Here is an 18,971-nt window from a genome sequence, read left to right as displayed (position 1 = left end):
TAAGTGAGGGATAAGTAAATGATGTCACCTTTATTATTTGTAAAATATACTAATTATACAATATTTATCACCATTGCAACCCATAGATACTCTGTGGAGTTTAAAATAAGGAGCAATAAATTCAGGAACAATTTGAGCCAATGGTTAAGGAGCATGAGGAGCAAATTGAAGTTCTAATTCTGCCTTAGGCATGGAAGCTAACTGTGTGACTGGGGCTGTTAGCTTCTCTCAGCCTTAGGAAAAAGGCTATGGCAAACCACTTTGGAAAAGCTTGCCAACAAAACTTCATGGACTTGTCCAGCCAGTAACCAGGAGTCAATAATGACTCAAAGGGACAAATATAAATGTATTTCTGGTAAGACAGCAAATAGAAAAGTAAAAAATAGTTATTATTGTTATTTTGTCTAAAAACATAGTCCTCTATCATATTCTTCAAGAATAAGATATAATTTAAGCCAGATCTCAAGAATTCTAATTTAATTGGACATTGCAGTAAGCAGAAACTGAAGTAGACTAGCCTTTGGTCTGGTCCAGCACCACCCTTAAACATAAATTACTGCTTAAAGTGAAGAAACATACATAATGTCTTTCATTTATGCAAATTAATAAAGGATTAGTCAACAGTTAAATGAAGCAATAGGTTAGCTGCCTGATGCAAGACCTTTTTAAGGGTGGATAGGAAACAAGGCAGTTATCCAGAGGAAACACACATTTGTCATCTTATATCTGCCATAAAGTTATCTCTTAACGAAGAAATTTCATTCTTACATCATCAAGAAGTTTGCCTTCCACACGAAGTTCCCACGAGGCTATACGCTCACCACCCTCAGACTCCTCTTTGCCAGGAGTAAAAGTGTTAGAGATGTAAATACGCAGCTTCCGCTTTTGCTGAAAATTTAAAGGAAAACATTAATTGCAAACAGCAAAGAAATCATCATATAAATCCACAAACCAGTTTCGACCTTTTCCCCAAGATAACTTAATACAGCAAAATTAGTTGCAATTGTGGATTGAGATTGCCTCTAATAGGGTTTTAGCTGATCCTCTCTCTATCATGTCCTTATACCGTCAAAGGTTTCTTGATTGCCTCTTGGATTTCCATTCTTTTGCGGGCAATTGTCTGGTCCAGCTTGCGTTCAAAAGCCAGTAAATCCATGTATGCCTGAGACTCAGGAACTAATTCACGAATCTACAGAAAAAGAATGGATTATTAGATAGTTATCTAACAAATGTTATCACATTATTTAGTGCTTTTAAAAGGTATATATGTAAGGTGAATGTCAATTAGTATTATTGTGATCTTCCAGTATATAGACAGGCTTTCCTAATTTTTTTCTATCACTGGGAAAAACAATATAACTTTGCCCTAATTTAAAAGAGTAGATTTATCTCTAGTTATAACTAGAAGGTGATTGTAAATTGTGTAGCACAGAAATCTGTTCTTAAATTAAAAGTAATATAATAGTTTACTAGGCTAGTCAATAGGATATAAATACATGCCAGGCCCTGGGAAATAACTATAATCCACACAGAAAGATTTGTCAAAAGTTAAGTAAAATTTCATAATAAGTTTATTTTGTTTCTATGAGACATTCAGCAGCAAATATTCTATTCTAGAAAACCTGAGTCTCAAAGTCTGCAATATTTCTCCCCATTTAGACCAAATGTCCTCACTGTCCTCAATTTTATCTTTAATGCTAATATACTTTCACAAAATGAGAACTTACCCTCTGTGGCAGGATTTTGTCAGCCATCTTCCGCCTTTTCAATCTACAAGAAATAATAAATGAGCGGTCCTTGTGGAAAATTCATTTTTTTAATAAATATAACAAATTGACTGCAATCTATTTATCTGTCACAGAAAATAATATAATCCCAAATATTCACCCCAACATTTAAGTCAGAACAGGGAACCTATGACCTTCCATAAGCTGCTGAAATATCTTAGCAGTGTAGTCAATGATGATGGCTGCTGGAGCATGTAGTTCAACAAACACCAGAGGGCCTAAAATGTACCACTTTTGTCTAAATTAAGACTTTCCAGATTTTTCAGTATCTTACCTCAGTTAGGCGTTTAGTTTGATATAACTGTAGCGAGCCATCCAGAGTTATAGCACTAAATCAGAAAGCCATTCAAACCTTTTCAATAAATCTGCCTAACCGTACTTCTTTATCGACTTTACCTCAATTTTAATGTAAATATAACAAAATTATGTACAGTATTTCTACAGAAGGATATTCATATTTTTTCCAATTACTATCACAGTAAAACTCCAAGTTAATGGACCCTTTAGGATGAAAAGTGAGGATAAATCTGAAGGTAGAAGAGAAAAAAATATAAATGAAGTGGGGAAAAGGAGGAAACCATTATTTCTTTTCCTCGTGCATGTTAGAAATCACATCCAAACAGTCCAAGTTGGATGATGCAAAATACAGGGGATGGCAGGGATTGTGAGACCACTAAGTGCCGTATCTGAAAGCATAAGGTAAGTGTGATTAGTCAGAATGTAAGCTTGCAACATGGAGGAGCAGGAAAGCATGTGTTGTCTCAAAGAAGAGATGGAAAGGGGCAGCTTGAGGGTCTCTTCTTCCTCTGCATTCCAGCAAAAGGAGGCAGATAGCAATGTAGGACTCAAAAAGTTTTTTGTCTCCTCCATAGGGCAGTGAGTAAAAAGGCTGGGAGCATTTGAGTGGAGTCACTGTGTTCTCCTTCAGCTATTACAGATGTAGCCTCTAATCAGTGACATGCGGTGAGGTTTATACCTGGTGAGGCTCAGCTGGGCATCCTTCTGAGAAGCAGCGAAGCAGGGCAGCGGTCTGCCTTGGTGGGGGGGCCCGGGAAATTTGCATCGCGGGAGCAGCCAAGCGCCCGGGTCTGCAGCAAAGGCGCTTGGTGGCTCCCGCGATGCAAAGTGCTCCGATGCTGCCGCCCACCCGCTGCCCCGGCCTGCGGCCGCTGCTTCTCCAAGCTCCACCACTGGAAGTCCCGGATCGCCTCTGGGGGAAGGCTGGGTGAGAAGTGGAGCGAAGCTTCTCCACGGCCTCCCGGCACTATGCAGAGGTTCTCGCAGGAGCGCGTGCCAGCAGCCGGCGGCCCGGAGCGGCCCCGGCTGTGAGACAAGGCAGCGCTTAAAGCAGCCGCTGCCGCTTGTCTCGCAGCCGGGGCTGCTCCGAGCCGCCGGCCGCTGGTATGCGCTCCTGCGAGAACATCTGCGCAGCGCTGGGAGGCCGTGGAGAAGCTTCGCTCCGCTTCTCACCCAGCCTTCCCCCAGAGGCGATCCGGGACTTCCAGCGGCGGAGCCTGGAGAAGCAGGCTGGGGCAGCGGGCGGGCGGCAGGGCACTTTGCATCGTGGGAACCGCCAAGCGCCCAGGTCTGCAGCAAAGAGCGAACCTCCTCCTTCTCCCCCACTCCTCTCTCCTCTGAAGCACGCCCTCCGAAATAACCCGCCCAACGTAAGCGTGCTCAAGAAGACATGATTCTCTGCTTCCAGATCAGGAGGCGGGAGAATTAGTGCCTCTTTTGCATCTGAACTTTTTTGCCTTTTAACTCTTTCTTAACTTTTCGAAGGCGAAAAATTCCTTATGGAAAGGAGGCCCCAAGTTCTCTCGCCTCCTGCTTTGGTTAACACTAAGCAGATACCAAGCCACTGTGACCTGGAATCTGGTAGCAACTATCTTGCCTTTAATTATTTTTTTAAAAAAAATTAAATTTTTTTCTTTTTCCTGAGGAGACTGATGAGGCTCCGCCTCCCTTGCCTCTAGTGACTGCACGTCCCTGCCTCTAATGTTTTCTGGATGCTAAAATAGCCATATACTGCTAAAACTCTCATGCTTGTTTGATGGTTTGTAATCTTCAATGAGAGCAAAACGATGCAGCATAAGTCAATATATCTCAAATGGGCTAACTTACAGAATGCATCCAAAATCTGGGACCTATGGCCCCTGTAGGATTACCATTTGATAAAATTGTGGCAGTTTCAGTACTGTTGCACTGTCACAGTCATCCACAGTCACTGATCATCATTTCCAATGCTTCCTGACTAACATTATCCACACAGGCCAATATTCCATATTACCTGGACCTTTTGACCTACTATAACTCTTACTTTCCAGAGATTATCTGAGTTAAATATATATCTAATGCACATTATGGTCTGCTACAAAAATGTAATCAATTTAGAATAGCTCAATAATAGGGGAGGGGGAACCTTTAGATTTTTTCTTGAAATATTAAAAAAAAACCTTTGAGTTCTAAATCATTTGAGGACATCTTAAATCACTTATTTACTCAAATATAGTGACATATATAGGATGATCAAAGTGTTGTGTACAATAGATTTAGCTGCAAAGATTTTATGTATCCAAATATTCAAAGAGAAGACTAAACATTGACATCAATCTGCGAAAGTAGGAAAGCAAGTTGTTGTGTAAATCCAATAATTATTCTGAATAATAATGAGATGTTATAAATCACATGATTTAATATTATATTATAAATTAAGGCATAGCATATATTTATCTGGAATAATAAAAGCTAAAGAAAATAACATTCTTTGGAGCTATAAATGAAATTCTGCCAAAACCAGATCAATTTCATCTCAGACTTATCCTACAAGGGAAAAAACGTAGCAACTTAAATTGAATAATGGTTTTCAGCCTCTGAAAATGACAAGTAGTAAGCAAACAGTTTTCTGATTTACACCTTTATTTTCTCTCAGCAGAATTTGGCCTCTGAAATCTCAAAACCAGATGTTTACAGCTGCTCGTTCTCTATATAACATCTCCTTTGGATCAAGCTGGAGAAGAAGAATTGCCAAGAAACTGAATGTCATTTGCAAACCATTTGCTTTTAAAAACAGCTGGTAAAATGAGGCCAAGCAGAATCTGTTGATGGGCCAGAAATATTTTTGAGAAAAGAACAGCCTACAGCCTGAATTCAATAAAAATAGCTTATATAGTTAGAATAAGAAATAAACTTGAATGTAGGAAATGAAGGAGATAGAAATCTATATTAAAATGAGGTGAGGAAAAATGAGTTACAATTTCACATTAACACTGTATAAAACACTCTAAAAATGTGATCTATAAACCCTATTGTGAAGTTAAAAGTACTTCAATATATATTTCCTCCACTATTGTTCAATTCGGCATGATCAAACAAATGTTTCCAAACTCTTCCAACTAATGGCTGCGTATGACATACTTGCATACGTAGTAAATGTGTATGAACATACTTATTAACAGCTGCAGTCCAAAACAGTATAGGAACAAAACAAAAACTTGCATTTATATTAGTAATTTTTCATTAAAGTAAACTACTTACAGATAATCCTTGACTTACAACAGTTTATTTAGTGACCATTCCAAGTTACAATGGCACTAATACTGACTTATGATTGTTTTTCACACTTACAATTGTTGCAACCTCCCATGGTCACCTGATCAAAATTCAGATTCTTGCTAACTGATTCATATTTATGATGGTTGCAGTGTTCTGGGGTCAATGTGATCACCTTTTCCAAACTTCTGACAAGAAAAATCAATGGGGAAGCCACATTCCTTAACAATCTTGTTAGCTTAACAACTACTATGGCAAGAAAGATCGTAAAATGGGGAAAAATTCACATAACAATTATCTTGCTTAGCAAACAGAAAGTTTGGGCTCAATTGTGGTTATACGTTGAGGACTACCTGTATAAAATCAAATTCCTCATTATAAAATGAATGTATTTTCATCTGAATTATTCCAACCATTTTCTCACACACAAATCATTATCTCATATATAAAAGCATACTCCATACATAGAATTCCCTTTCCTCTAGGAAAACAAAGAGAAAGAGGCATCTCACTTAATAGGGAAAGAAAGGTGGGGGGAACTTGGTGGAGATGAGATAAGGGCAGTAGGTAGTTAAGAAAAGTTTGCTTGTCTTCTGACCACATAGTGTGAATGAAAGGAACTGAAGTTGCAGCTGATTTACTGATCAAGGGAATAGTTGCTAGGAGGCAGTTGCATTCCCTCAAGAAACACCTACAACTTAAGTATCACTCTTAAAAAGAAAGGGAGTTCAGTGCCTGTGAACTAAGAACAAGAGAACAAGAATAAGCAGATTTTGTGACTCAATGGGTCAAGCTCTGACTTCCCACTTTCATCAATTAAGCATCAAATTTAACTGAGGAACCAGAATTCCAGCTCTATAAATACAGTAGTTAAATTTTAGATAATTCAAATTTATTAACAGTAACCAATATGAAGATAGAGAGCCAGGGGTGGGAGGAGGATGCTTTTTAGTTTATTGCACAAATTGTGAAATGTACAAATATCTGCTTGTTGAGTATATTTAGTATGTGATTGGAACAATGAGTTCTTGGTTGTCAAGATCCAATTAAGGCAGTTGAGTTGGGCTTGTTTAGAGACAGAGAGCATGTAGACAAAATCTTCCAGGATGTGACAGCTTAATCTCCTTTCCTAGAAAATACTTTCTTTGCTCTCAAGGAGATAAGGGGTGACATATTTTCAAGGATGAAGGAGATGTTCCTGTAAATGGACCAAATCCTTGAGTAGTAGATCTATGTGTCCTTATACAGAAAATATTCCTCAAAATGGGGCAGGGGGACAATTCAATCATTATAAACATAGAAGACTAATAGAAATGCTCAATGTGAGATATTACTATATGGAATACCAGTCATTTAACAAGTTGAAAACTAAACCCTTCACCCCAGGCATGCACTTATACTTGTCCAAGTCCACTTTACTGCATTATATGGTGAGAAAGAGAAATAAAATTAGGGAAATATATGAATTACTATCCATACACTGTTCCACATTAAAGGTCGTAGTCCTCTATTTACAACCAGTTGCTTACAACTGACACACACCCCTCCCCCCAAAAAAGCTACTTATGACTCAGTTTCAAAGTTACAGGTGCTGCTGCACCTCGCAGTCCCTTGCCGAAAATTTGAGAAGATTTGCCTTTACAGGCTCCACTGCATTGTAACAGAGCTATCTCTACATTATATCTAGCAACTGGAGAAGATTAGAGCCAAGGCATTGAGGCAATGCAAATTAAGTCAGCACACATTTTTGCTGACAAAAGTCTAAAAGAATGCACAACTAGAAGGAAGATCCTTTTGTCCTGAAGAATCAATGGGGGCTCTGGATTAATGGCAATGAGCCTCCAAATACCATTTATACTGCTAAGTCTCCATCTCCTGCTTTGTAATATCTCAGAAGTATATTACTGGTTACTACAAATGTGAGATGTGAATTAAAAATAACTTGATCTAGCCTAATAGAGCTATTCTAATGTCCTAAAAGAGAGAGAAGCTTCTTATAAGCATTACAAAAGGATTACATTCATCAGGCAAGCAGCCCCTCCCGAGCAGCAGTACTGTCTGCTGCTATTTGCACCTCCACCCATTTCCTTGTTTTCGACAATATTTTCTATTCTTCTCAGTAAATGTATTTAAATAATGTACTAACCAAGCCAACCAAAATTTATTGTTGATCAGTTAAGACTAGGTACTACAATCTAGCTGGGCAATTCTTTCATATTATTGGAGAGGATGCACTGTTTTAGGGAAGTGGATCATTTTACATTTTGTTAAGGATTCAACAGAAAATGATCTGATCTTTGATTCATCAGGGAAGGCAACATGAGGATTATATTAATACTTCGAATCATGCCATTTCCACTAACTTAAGAGGTTGAGAAAGCCTGGTAAGTATTTTTGATTCTGGCTAACTGAAAACAGAACTTGAATGGATTCAATCTCTTTTTTGGCTTACCACAACAACAAGATCTCCAACAGTCCCTCCCTGTTGTGTTGGGAATTTGAAGCTAAACAAAGCATCCTGACAAAAGTTATGCTTCCAGAGAGACAAATAATTTTTACAAAATGCCATAGAACAATTCTAAATCTTATGGCACACCTTAACTAAATAATTTATCATAATAAAACAAACAAATAAATGCAGTCTCTTGATAATAGAAAAAAACATTAAAAGTCTGTTCTCATTGCAATAGTAAATCTAAGTGGGCTACTTTCAGGCAACAGGTGAATATTCCTTCACAGGAATCACATAGACAATGTAATATCATAATAAATTTCTCTCCATTTTAAAACGAGACAGAAAGACAGGAAACACTAGGCTTGAAACTGATAGCTGTGGTTTTCAATTGTAGAAATTTTAATATGGCTGCTATGCTCAGAAATGCTGAAAATACTAGTTAATACAAAAGGTAAATTATTCTTATTCCTTAACAGAAATATGTTCATTAACTGTTTATATTTTCATTAACAAATCATATTTTAGGGAATATAGATTAAAGTTACTCAGTAAAAGAGATAGCTTCTGATAACAAGACACCTGGTAGTCTCTCCATCAAGAGACTGAAGTACTGGCTGATTTGATCATAGGCTGATTCTGTTCTCCTATAGGTTATGAAGTAAGCAACTCATGAAAACTTTTGCTTTTTAATAAAATAAAAGGTGCTAGCAAATTCCCCTGGCAGGGAGAAACAGACAAACAATGTTTGCAGAATGGGTTTTGTGATTCTTTGTTTAGTATTGCTAGTGATTCTGTTCTCCAACACCTAGGATAGGGAGGCCAGGGATGTCAAAATCAGTTATTCATATATCCTCCTCTTCTACAGGCACACAATATTTTTCCAAGATGTGTTGGCAAAGAAGCATCTGGGACAAACGTGAAAGGTAGCCAAAGCCTAACACAGAATAGTACCTAGAATTCATATTACGTAGTTGTCTATGGTATTTTATCATGCAAGGCATGTAGAAAAAAGGCATCTTAGTTTCAACAAAGTTAAGGTTCTGTCAGGCTACAGCAATGTTCCTTGTGGATCTTTGGCCTGCCACTCTTCTGTTATTCTACTATGTTGTTTCTATAGTGGGGAATTGGGAAGGGGATAGTATGGAGTAGAATATTATGTAGCCAAAATAAAAAAAAATTCTAGATTGCCAAGGTCATCCTTTGTCTTGGCACCTCAGCACCTGAAGGGAACTGGATGGGTGGAACTGCCAGCATGGCAGTGGAAGATTGGACCATGTGATGGACTTGTGTGTGGGGGGGCAGAATCATGAACTTTAACTTGGGTGGGGAAAACTGAGAAGTTTCATATTCGGGTTTTCCCAGATGTGCCAGCATGGCTTTCTTAATAAATTGGAACTTTGAGCAGTACTTGGCCTTGGACTCTGATTTAATTTTGGATGCTATCTGAAATGCTGACATTAACCCGAATCTACCAAATACGTACGATTAAGAATGCCTAGCAAGAAATTTGCCCCAAAATTTCTAGGTCCATTCCAAATAGTGAAGATAATTAATCCAGTTACAGTTCAACTCAGTCTACCCAGAATTCTAGGGAAAATTTGCCCAGTATTCCATTGCAGCTTATTGAAGCCAGTAATTGGGTCCAGCATAAGGCAATCCACGCAGCCTCCCCCTCCTCCAATAGTGATAGGGGGAGAAACACACTATGAGGTAAAAAAGATTTTAGACTCCAGACTTTACAGTGGTCTCCTACAATATTGAACTGCCAGAGGACTGGAAAAGAGCTGATGTGATTCCCATCTTCAAAAAAAGGGGGGGGGGAAATAGATTGATCGTTGGTACCTACCTGAACATCGATTCTAATTATGAGAGCGGGAGGTGCTACCATCGGGCTATTGTCAATCCTGATTGATCCATAGACTGAGATAAATTGTTGCAGCCACTCCTCTACTCCTTCTGCCTACTTCCTCGAGATCGTAGGGAGTAAATCTGTGAATAAATATCACAACAAGGGTATCTCCTCCCCTGCCGCTACACTAGATAGGGTGGGAGGTAGCACCTCCCGCTCTCAGCATTAGAATCAACGTTCAGGTAAGTACCAATGATTGTTCTCAATGGAGAGCGGGAGGTGCTACCATCGAGACGTACCCAAACTGCCATCCCTAGGGAGGGAAATAAACTACGGATCTGTAGAGGCTGTGGGAGCCACTACCTGCTGCAACACTCTATGTCCAAATGATGCTTCAGCAGATGCATAATTGTCCAATCTATAATGTCAAATAAATGAAGTGGGAGATGCCCATGAAGCTGTCCTACAGATGTCTTCAAACGGCGCTCAAGTTGCCCATGCCGCCGTGATGGCTGCACTGCGAGTAGAATGCGCAGTAATACCTTGTGGTGGAACCTTGCCTTTGGGCTTGTAAGCTAAAGAAATAGCTTTTCTCAACCACCTGCCTATCGTGTTTGATATCACCCTAGCTCCCTGTGTAATGGTTGAAACGACACCAGAAGAGCTTCCGATTTACGGAATGAAGCCGTTCGCTTGAGATAAATTCTCAGTGCCCTACGAACATCCAGCCTGTGCCAGAGACGCTCCCTAGTGTAAGACAGAGCTGGACAAAAGTTGGGCAACATTATCTCCTGTGCTCTATGAAATGGAGTATTAATTTTGCGTAGGAAACCAGGTCTACCGTAAGGTTACCCTATCCTGGTGGAAAATGCATAAATTGTTACGAGAAGATAGAGCCCCAAGCTCTGAAATGTGTCTAGCCGATGTTATGGCAATTAAAAATATCACTTTCAGAGTCAGAAGCTGCAGGAAGACCGTGCGAATCGGCTCAAAGGGAGTCTTTGTTATAGCCTGTGGAACCAAAGGCAAGTCCCATGTAGAAACCTATCTATAACCGGAGGGGCAAGATTGGCAGCCCCTTTTAAAAACCTCCCAACTAAAGGAAGATGAGACAAGGGGGCCTGACCTTTGCCTGACAGAATAGTGAAAAGTGCAGCCGTTTGGCAGAGTACGGTGTTGAATGCTAGACCTTTGTCTAATCCATCTTACAAAAAATCTAAAGCTTGAAGCACCGAAGCATCCTCTGCAATAAGAGCATCTCAGCGCATCCGTGTCCTCGGCCCCTCATGTCCAATATCTGGTCACAAATCTCGGTAGTTGAGAATTCACCAGAGTCGCAAAAAGATTGATTACCGGAGTCTCGAATCTGCAACAGATGTGTTGAGAGATGTCCGGGTAAAGTTGCCACTCCCCATGGTCCACTGTGGCTCGACTGAGCCATTCCGCCTGGTGATTGGCAGTCCCGGAAACGTGATTCACTATGATCGAAATCACGTGTCTCCACTCACGAGATCAGTCTGTGTGCCTCTGTCCACAGAGTTTTGGAAAGAGTCCCACCTTACCTGTTCACATGTGTCTTTGTGGCGATGTTGTCGGTGAGAAGTAACCCGTGCTTGTATTGCAAGTCGTGCTGGAAATGACGGAGGGCTAAGTCTTGAGCTTTAGATAGTTTATGTTGTGACATAGATCTGTCTTTGTCCAGCAGCCTTGCGTCATCTTTGAGCCCATCAACGCCCCCCAGGTGAAGAAACTTGCATCCATAGTCACGGTTACTCTCGTCAACTCTCTGAACTGCAACCCCCGGTTGAGTGTGACTGACAGCCACCACAGGAGCGATAGGCGGAGCTGCGGAGACACTGGAATGGCCAAAGGAGAGTTGCTCATCATTTCTTTTTGATATGGGATTAAGACCCACTGTAATGTCCTGGCATGAAACCGTGCCCAGGGAACTATCCCTATACACGATATCATTGTTCGCAAAAGACTTGAAAAGTCTACTATAGGGACCATCCTCCGGATACGGATCTCCCATACTAATTGTTGTAACTTGGACCTACGCTCTTGCGATAGAAAAACCACCCCTTCCCTGGAGTCAATTACTGCTCCTGGATGTAGTAACTTAGTAGTGGGATTTAGGTGGCTTTTATCAAAATTGACTGAGAATCCGACCTGTTGGAGGCTGTCAATGGTGAGTTGGAGATCCCTTAGAGACTGCTCATAAGAATGAGCCTGCACTAAGACATCATCCACGTAAAGTTGCAGTCGTACAGGTATTGACCTAAGGTAGGCTGCCACCGCTGCTATGACCTTGGTGAATGTCCCCGGGGCTGAAGCCAGACCAAATGGTAATGCTCTATACTGATAATGAGCTCCCTCTTTAGCGAACCTAAGATACCTACGATGGGAAGGCAAGATCGGAATATGTAGGTACGCTTCGATGAGGTCTATGGAGGCCATGAAGTCACCCTGTATAATACCTTGTAAGATGGAACCCAACAACATCATTTTAAATCGGTGGTATACAATAAATTTGTTCCGACATTTCAGATCTATGATCGCTCCCCCCCCCCCAACTCTTCGGAACTATAGAAAGGTTGGAATAAAACCCTAACCCTTGCTCCTCCAAGGGAACTGTCTCTATTGCCCAAATTTCCTATAAGTGTTGAATTGCGAGCTGAACAAGATCACGTTTTACCGGGTTCCGGGAAGAAGGGAAAGACCTGAAGAAATTGGGAGGGGAATAGAGAAATTCCAGTCTGAGGCCCTGTTGCACAGTAGCGAGGACCCAAGTGTCCGTCATTATGTGTTCCCATTGTGACGCAAACTGATACAGGCAGCCGCCTATGGGAAGTGGGGGATTTGACTCATTTCCCTCTGCAGAAGGGATGAACCCCACCCCCCCCCCCCGCCCCAACAAAAGGGCTGTTTAGCCTGACTCTGACCTCTATTCATGTCCTGGAAATAATTCCTGGACTGGAACCTATCCCCCTGGAGCCATAATTCCTGTTCTGTTAAAATTCGGACACAGGGGGATGGAAGAAATGTCGTCTGCAATATGGCGCGGGATATGTCCTCTGGCATTTGGTTGTAGATGGGAGAACTTTTTCTCCTTGTTCCCAACCAAAATTGGATCCAAGGATTCACCAAAGAGGTTATCGTGAAACTTCGACTTATTATCAACCTGCCAGTTTTTCAGCCACAGGAGACGTCTTGAGGCTATAGAGGCAGACAAAGCTTGAGAAGCAAATTTAACAGAATCAAGAGGGGCATCCGCAGAATATTGCTTGCTGCAATGATCTTACGGAGATCCTTCATTGTGCGGGCGTCCTCCGGGGAGGTGAGCTCCTGCAATTGTTGCAGCCACAACAAAATAGTTCTATTGAAAAAGGAGGCAGCGGCTGCTGCCTTAATGGCCCAAGCTGAAGCCTGAAAACCCTTCCTGAGGATGCGTTCCACTTTCTTATCCTCAGGCTTCAGCTTGTCTGCTATATCTCCTATCGCTGCTGAGGATGATAGGGCCGTGACAGGCGTCTTAATCGTAGGCACCTGGAGTGCCTGGGAGAAAGCCTGATTCATATTATAAAACCTCCTGTCATTTACCCCAGGATTTGGGAATGTGCCAGGTTGGGCCCACAGACGTTTGACCACCTCCAAAAAAAGAGATGGAGCTGGAACTTCCTCCTCGTCTAGGGATGTCTTGGTGAACATAGTCTGCGTTAAGTCTTTTCGAGGGTCAGGAGCGGGAAGAGTAGAATCTCCGCCCAGCTTAGTTGTAGATTTTGCCTTGCTTAATAACTGCTTAAATAAGGAAGACTGAAAGAGACCAGCAAAAGTTGGGGTGTCCTGCTTTCCTGCATCCTCATCGTCTGACATTACTAACTTGCACACGGGCTCTTCTCCAGTCACTGACCCCTCACTAGTTAAAGAGGGTGATCCCGGGACATCCACCTCTCTAGGTGGAGGAGCCATCTCTGACCTCTTATTTACCACTGGTATCAGTTCTGGATGAGATTGAGATTTCTTGGGACCTGAATCCCCTCTATTCTGATTTTTCATGCCTGAGGCAATGCCATGGGATATTGCATATGCAATTAACTTTTGAATATTAGGAGGCAAATTTTGTAGAGCCTCATAATCATCATCTATGTCCTCAGGAAGTTCAGATTTAGGGGCCAAAGTGGAATGAGAAATTAAGAAATCCTGTGAAGAGCCCTCTAAAGGATCTCCCATTACACTCCTAATGGCCCTAGGGGAGACAGAGGCCGAGGGGGAAATATCTATCCCAAAACGTCCACCCTCTCTGTTCAGAGATGGGGCTAAGGATGAGCCAGGGCTAGAGGCTCTGGAAGGAGACGTGTTACCATGCTCCTGTTGATCTTGGAGCAATCGTTCCACCCGGACCACACGTTTTTCCAGAGCACGTTGTCTACGTTATTCGTCCCGTAGCGTGGCCCTGGACAGTCTCTGTGCCAGTGGTCATTGCGGTCTTGACCTAGGTCTAGCCCCGGAAGCTGAAACCTCAGAGCTCTGAGGTTCAGATGTTCCCTCCTGTCTGGGATCCATTCTTGCAATTTCCCTGTCAGGTGTGTTCCACTGCTAATCCTGCGGAAAAAATCCACCCAATGGGTTCTCCTTCCCCTGCGACTTGTGGCCCAACAGATCTTAATGTCCAAAGTCAAGTTCAACCTACTCTCCTAACTACAAGTCTTGTGGTGTTACAAAATGGCCACCGCTTCTCTTTCAGAGTCCAAAATGGCCACCAGCTCAGATAACAGCCACCCAGTTCGTTAGAAATTGTGGGTGACTAAAATAAGTGCTTGAAGGCCACAGCGAAGCAAAACCACACTCAGCCAATTTGCAGGCAGCCCCCTACAAGATCAACGCCAGCGCGATTCCCTATGTCCAGAAATTGCGCTTTTTTTGGTGGCGGCTGCTGACTCGCTGCAATGGAAGCAGAATATCTGTCAGGAAACGTTTTTTTAAAAGATATTGCGGCTTTTCCCGCTACCCAGGGTTCACCACATGAGTCAGCAACGTTTAACCTGTCAGCCACCCTCTTACCTCCGCAATGGAGCCTCAATGTTCTATTAAAGCTGTTGGATCCAGCCGATTGCAATCTGGCACCATGCGAGGTGGTGACGATGCCCGACGCTTCCCTCGCTCACCGCAACATACAATTAAGGTGTTGAAGAAAAATTTAGTATTAAAGATCGAATTAGTCTAATCAATTGTCAATTTTAGTAAAGATTGGAAGAAAACAGCAACAGCTAAGAAACTACCAGCCTATATGGACCATAGACTGAGAGGAACTGGGAAGAAGGAGTAGAGGAGTGGCTGCAACTATTTGTCTCAGTCTATGGACTAATCAGGATTGATGATAGTCCGATAAGAGCACCTCACGCTCTCCATCATTGAGAACCAGGAAACTACAAACCTATCAGCCTGACCTCAATACCGAGAAAGATTCTGAAAAAGATAATCAAGCAACAAATTAGCAAACACCTAGAGGTAAACAAAGTAATAGCCAAAAGGCAACATGGGTTTGTCAAAAACAGATCATGCCAGACTAATCTTGTTGCATTCTTTGACAAAGTGACAAAATTAGTGGACCAGAGGAATGCTATCGATATAGTTTACTTGGACTTCAGTAAGGTAGACCACAACCTACTACTAGATAAAAGTAGAAGAATGTCGGTTGGACAGCATCACTAACAGATGGATTCGTAACTGGCCGACCAACCACACTCAACGTGCAGTCCTCAATGGAACTGTATCTACATGGAGGGATGTATGCAGTGGAGTACCCTAAGGCTCTGTTTTAGGCCCAGTACTCTTCAACATCTTCATCAATGATTTGGATGAGGGAATCAATGGGGAACTCATCAAATTTGACACCAAGCAGGCAGGAAGAGCCAATACTCCAGAAGATAGGCTTAAGATACAGAAGGATCTTGACAAACTTGAACACTGGGCACTATCTAATAAAATGAAATTCAATGATGAAAAGAGTAAGGTTCTACAATTAGGTAAGAAAAATGAAATGCACAGGTACAGTATTGTCAGTGATGGCAAACATTTTTTGGCTCACGTGCTATAAGCGGGGGGGGGGAGCATACGGGGCATCGTGCGGGGCGTGCCGCACCCATAATGCAATGTGCGACCCCCCCAGTGCGCATGCGCGCATGACAGGCACAACCCATTTTTTGCATGTCTTTTTCGCCCACACCCCAGGCTCCAGAGACTTTATAGGATGGTGAAAAAACCCTTCTCCGCCTCCCTGGAGGCCCTCTGGAGTCTTCAGGGACCTTCAAGAGGCTTCCCTGAAGGCTCCAGAGGACTAAAAATGAACCTATGAGCAAACTGGAAGTGACTTTTGGTTTGCTCGTAGGGTCAATTTTAGTCCTACGGAACATTCAGGGAAGCCTCCTGAAGGCTCCAAAGGGCTTAAATTGACTCTACAAACCGGAAGTTCGGGAACGGACCGGGTTTTTTGCGCTCCGGAGGTTTCAGGGAAGCTCCTGAAGCCTCTGGATGACCTCCGAGGGAGGAGCAAGGGGGGCTGTTTTCACCCTCTCTAGGCTCCTATAAAGCATCTGGAGCCTGGGGAGGGCAAAAAATGGCTTTATAAAAGGCTGAACTCAGCTGACAGGGCAACGCCTCGCATGCCCTGACAAATGGCTCTGCGTGCCACCTGTGGCACACTTGCCATAGGTTCGCCATCCCAGGTATAGGTGGTATCTTGCTCAATAGTAGTAACTGTGAGAGGGATTTTGGAGTACTAGTGGACAACCATTTAAATATGAGCCAGCAGTGTGCAGCAGCTGCCAAAAAAGCCAACACAGTTCTAGGCTACATAAACAGAGGGATAGAATCAAGATCACGTGAAGCGTTAATACCACTTTATAATGCCTTGGTAAGGCCACACTTGGAATACTGCATTCAGTTTTGGTCACCACGATGTAGAAAAGATGTGGAGACTTTAGAAAGAGTGTAGAGAAGAGCAACAAAGATGATTAGGGGACTGGAGACTAAAACATATGAAGAACGGTTGCAGGAATTGGATATGTCTAGTTTAATGAAAAGAAGGACTAGGGGAGACATGAAAGCAGAGTTCCAATATCTCAGGGGTTGCCACAAAGAAGAGGGAGTCAAACTATTCTCCCAGGCACCTGAGTGTAGAACAAGAAGCAATGGTTGGAAACTAATCAAGGAGGGAAGCAACTTAGCACTGAAGAAAAATTTCCTGACAGAACAATTAATCAGTGGAACAGCTTGCCTCCAGAAGTTGTGAATATCCAAACACTGGAAGTCTTTAAGAAGATGTTGGATAGCCATTTGTCTGAAACGGTATAGGGTTTCCTGCCTAGGCAGGGGGTTGGACTAGAAGACCTCCAAGGTCCCTTCCAACTCTGCTATTGTATTGTATTGTAATATTTACTACATTGGAAGGGTATCCTTTGTCTGAGGCTACTTGAGTGAAAAGTTGGAACCTAAAATCTGATTAATTAGTAAAACAATCCCATGATAAATTTCCCGATAAGCCAAGCTTTCCCCCCCACGGGGGAGGGAGAGGTGATTAATTCTGTTATGTTAACCCCTACATTATTCTCTTTGCAGGAAATGTTTCTTTTCTGAAGAGAGGCTACTTGTCAGGCCTGCAGCCATGTTCCTTTTGGATCTTTGGCCTGCCACACTTCTATTACTCTACTATGCTGTTTCTATAGTGAGGAATTAGGAAGGAGGATAGTATGGAGTAGAAAGTTATGTATCTAAAATAAAATTCCTTTCTAGATTGTCAAGGTCATTCTTTGTCTTAGCACCTCGCCACCTGACGGGAACTGGATAGGTGGAACTGCCAGCATGGCAGTGGAAGATTGGACAATGTGGTGGACTTGTGTGTGTGTGGGGGGGGGGGGCAGAATCATGAACTTTAACTTGGGTGGGGAAAACTGAGAAGTTTCAGATTCGGGTTTTCCCAGATGTGCCTGCATGGCTCTCTTAATAAATTGAAACTTTGAGCAGTACTTGGCCTTGGACTCTGATTTAATTTTGGTTACTATCTGGAACACTGACAGGTGCATAATTTACTGGGCCTGCAAAGTTAATTGGGTACATGAGCCAAACAAGTCTCTTCTTACCCCTGATCCCATAAATATATAAATATATATATAAATAAAAATATAATGAATTATACAACTTTTCTTGTCCTTTCATTTATCTTGAAATAGCCATTTCAAGATAAATGAGCTGTGGTGGTGCAGTGGTTAGAATGCAGTCCTGCAGGATACTTCTGCTAACTGCATGTTGCCCACTGTTTGGCAGTTCGATTATCACCGGCTCAAAGTTGACTCTGCCTTCCATCCTTCTGAGGTCGGTAAAATGAGGACCCAGACTATTTGGGGCAATATGCTGACTCTGTAAATCGCTTAGACAGGGCTGTAAAGCACTGTGAAGTGGTATATAAGTCTAAATGCTACTACTATTGCTTTCTGCTCAATACTAGAGTCTGCCCAATTAGTTTTGCATAGCAGTGATATGGGATAAAGTACTCTACAGTTTGGTATAAGCCCTTCCCTTATCAATACAATTTCTCTGCAATTTTTACCTCATACTGTAAGTACTATTTGTTCAGCACAGTCATGACTTTAAATGGTTGCTGAACAGGACTACCTGTATCCATTTCATCAGTATATATCACTGAAGCAAGGGAGAACTTTAAGATGGAAGAGATTTGGGGAGGAGAAGAACTAGAAAGTAAAACTTTTCTATCTTTATAAATATCACACATTTCAAGACAAGTTTTATATACAGACGATTACATAAAACAATATATAACTATCTTTTCCACTCTTTTATTCACATATTTATTCAAAATGTATGTTTCTTTATCAAATATACACAATCATAAAAGACTCTTGACAGTTCAAACTAATAAATAGAACACAATAACAAATAGAATGCAGAACATATAAGTGGTCCTTGGTTAACACTGGTAATCAGGTACAGAATTTCCATTGTAAATCAATGTGATTACAAAGGGAAATATTGTGCTAAACTAGCTCCTTAGTAAAGCAGTCCTGGCACTCCCTGGATATCGTTTTTAAGCATATCACTCGGGATCATATTCATATGACCGTGACTTCCATCTTCCTGCAGGCTTCCCCTTTTATGTGGAGGAAGATTGCAAATTGCCATCATGTCACACACTGCAACATTCTGAAATCTGGGCCAATTGCTGAGCACCCAGATCACAATCAGTGATAGTCAGAACTTTGAGGATAGTCATAAATAATAATTGTTCAATGTTGTCCTAAGTTCAAACAGTTGT

General features: G+C 41.8%; 1 protein-coding gene across 1 annotated transcript in view; it reads right to left on the bottom strand.

The window, feature by feature from the left end:
• SMARCD2 (SWI/SNF related, matrix associated, actin dependent regulator of chromatin, subfamily d, member 2) overlaps positions 1-18,971 on the bottom strand; it is a 55,636-nt gene that overhangs the window by 16,034 nt on the left and 20,631 nt on the right. Inside the window, exons 3-5 of the mRNA XM_032235203.1 lie at positions 1,728-1,770; positions 1,067-1,189; positions 769-888 (exon numbers count right to left, since the gene is read on the bottom strand). Coding sequence (XP_032091094.1) covers positions 769-888; positions 1,067-1,189; positions 1,728-1,770 — 286 coding nt within the window. The remainder of the gene's footprint in view (positions 1-768; positions 889-1,066; positions 1,190-1,727; positions 1,771-18,971) is intronic.

This window comes from Thamnophis elegans, chromosome Z (genome assembly GCF_009769535.1).
Source record: "Thamnophis elegans isolate rThaEle1 chromosome Z, rThaEle1.pri, whole genome shotgun sequence".
NCBI lineage: Eukaryota > Metazoa > Chordata > Lepidosauria > Squamata > Colubridae > Thamnophis > Thamnophis elegans.
The sequence above is the reverse complement of the archived record's forward strand: the minus strand, read 5'-3'. Positions and strand labels throughout refer to the sequence as shown.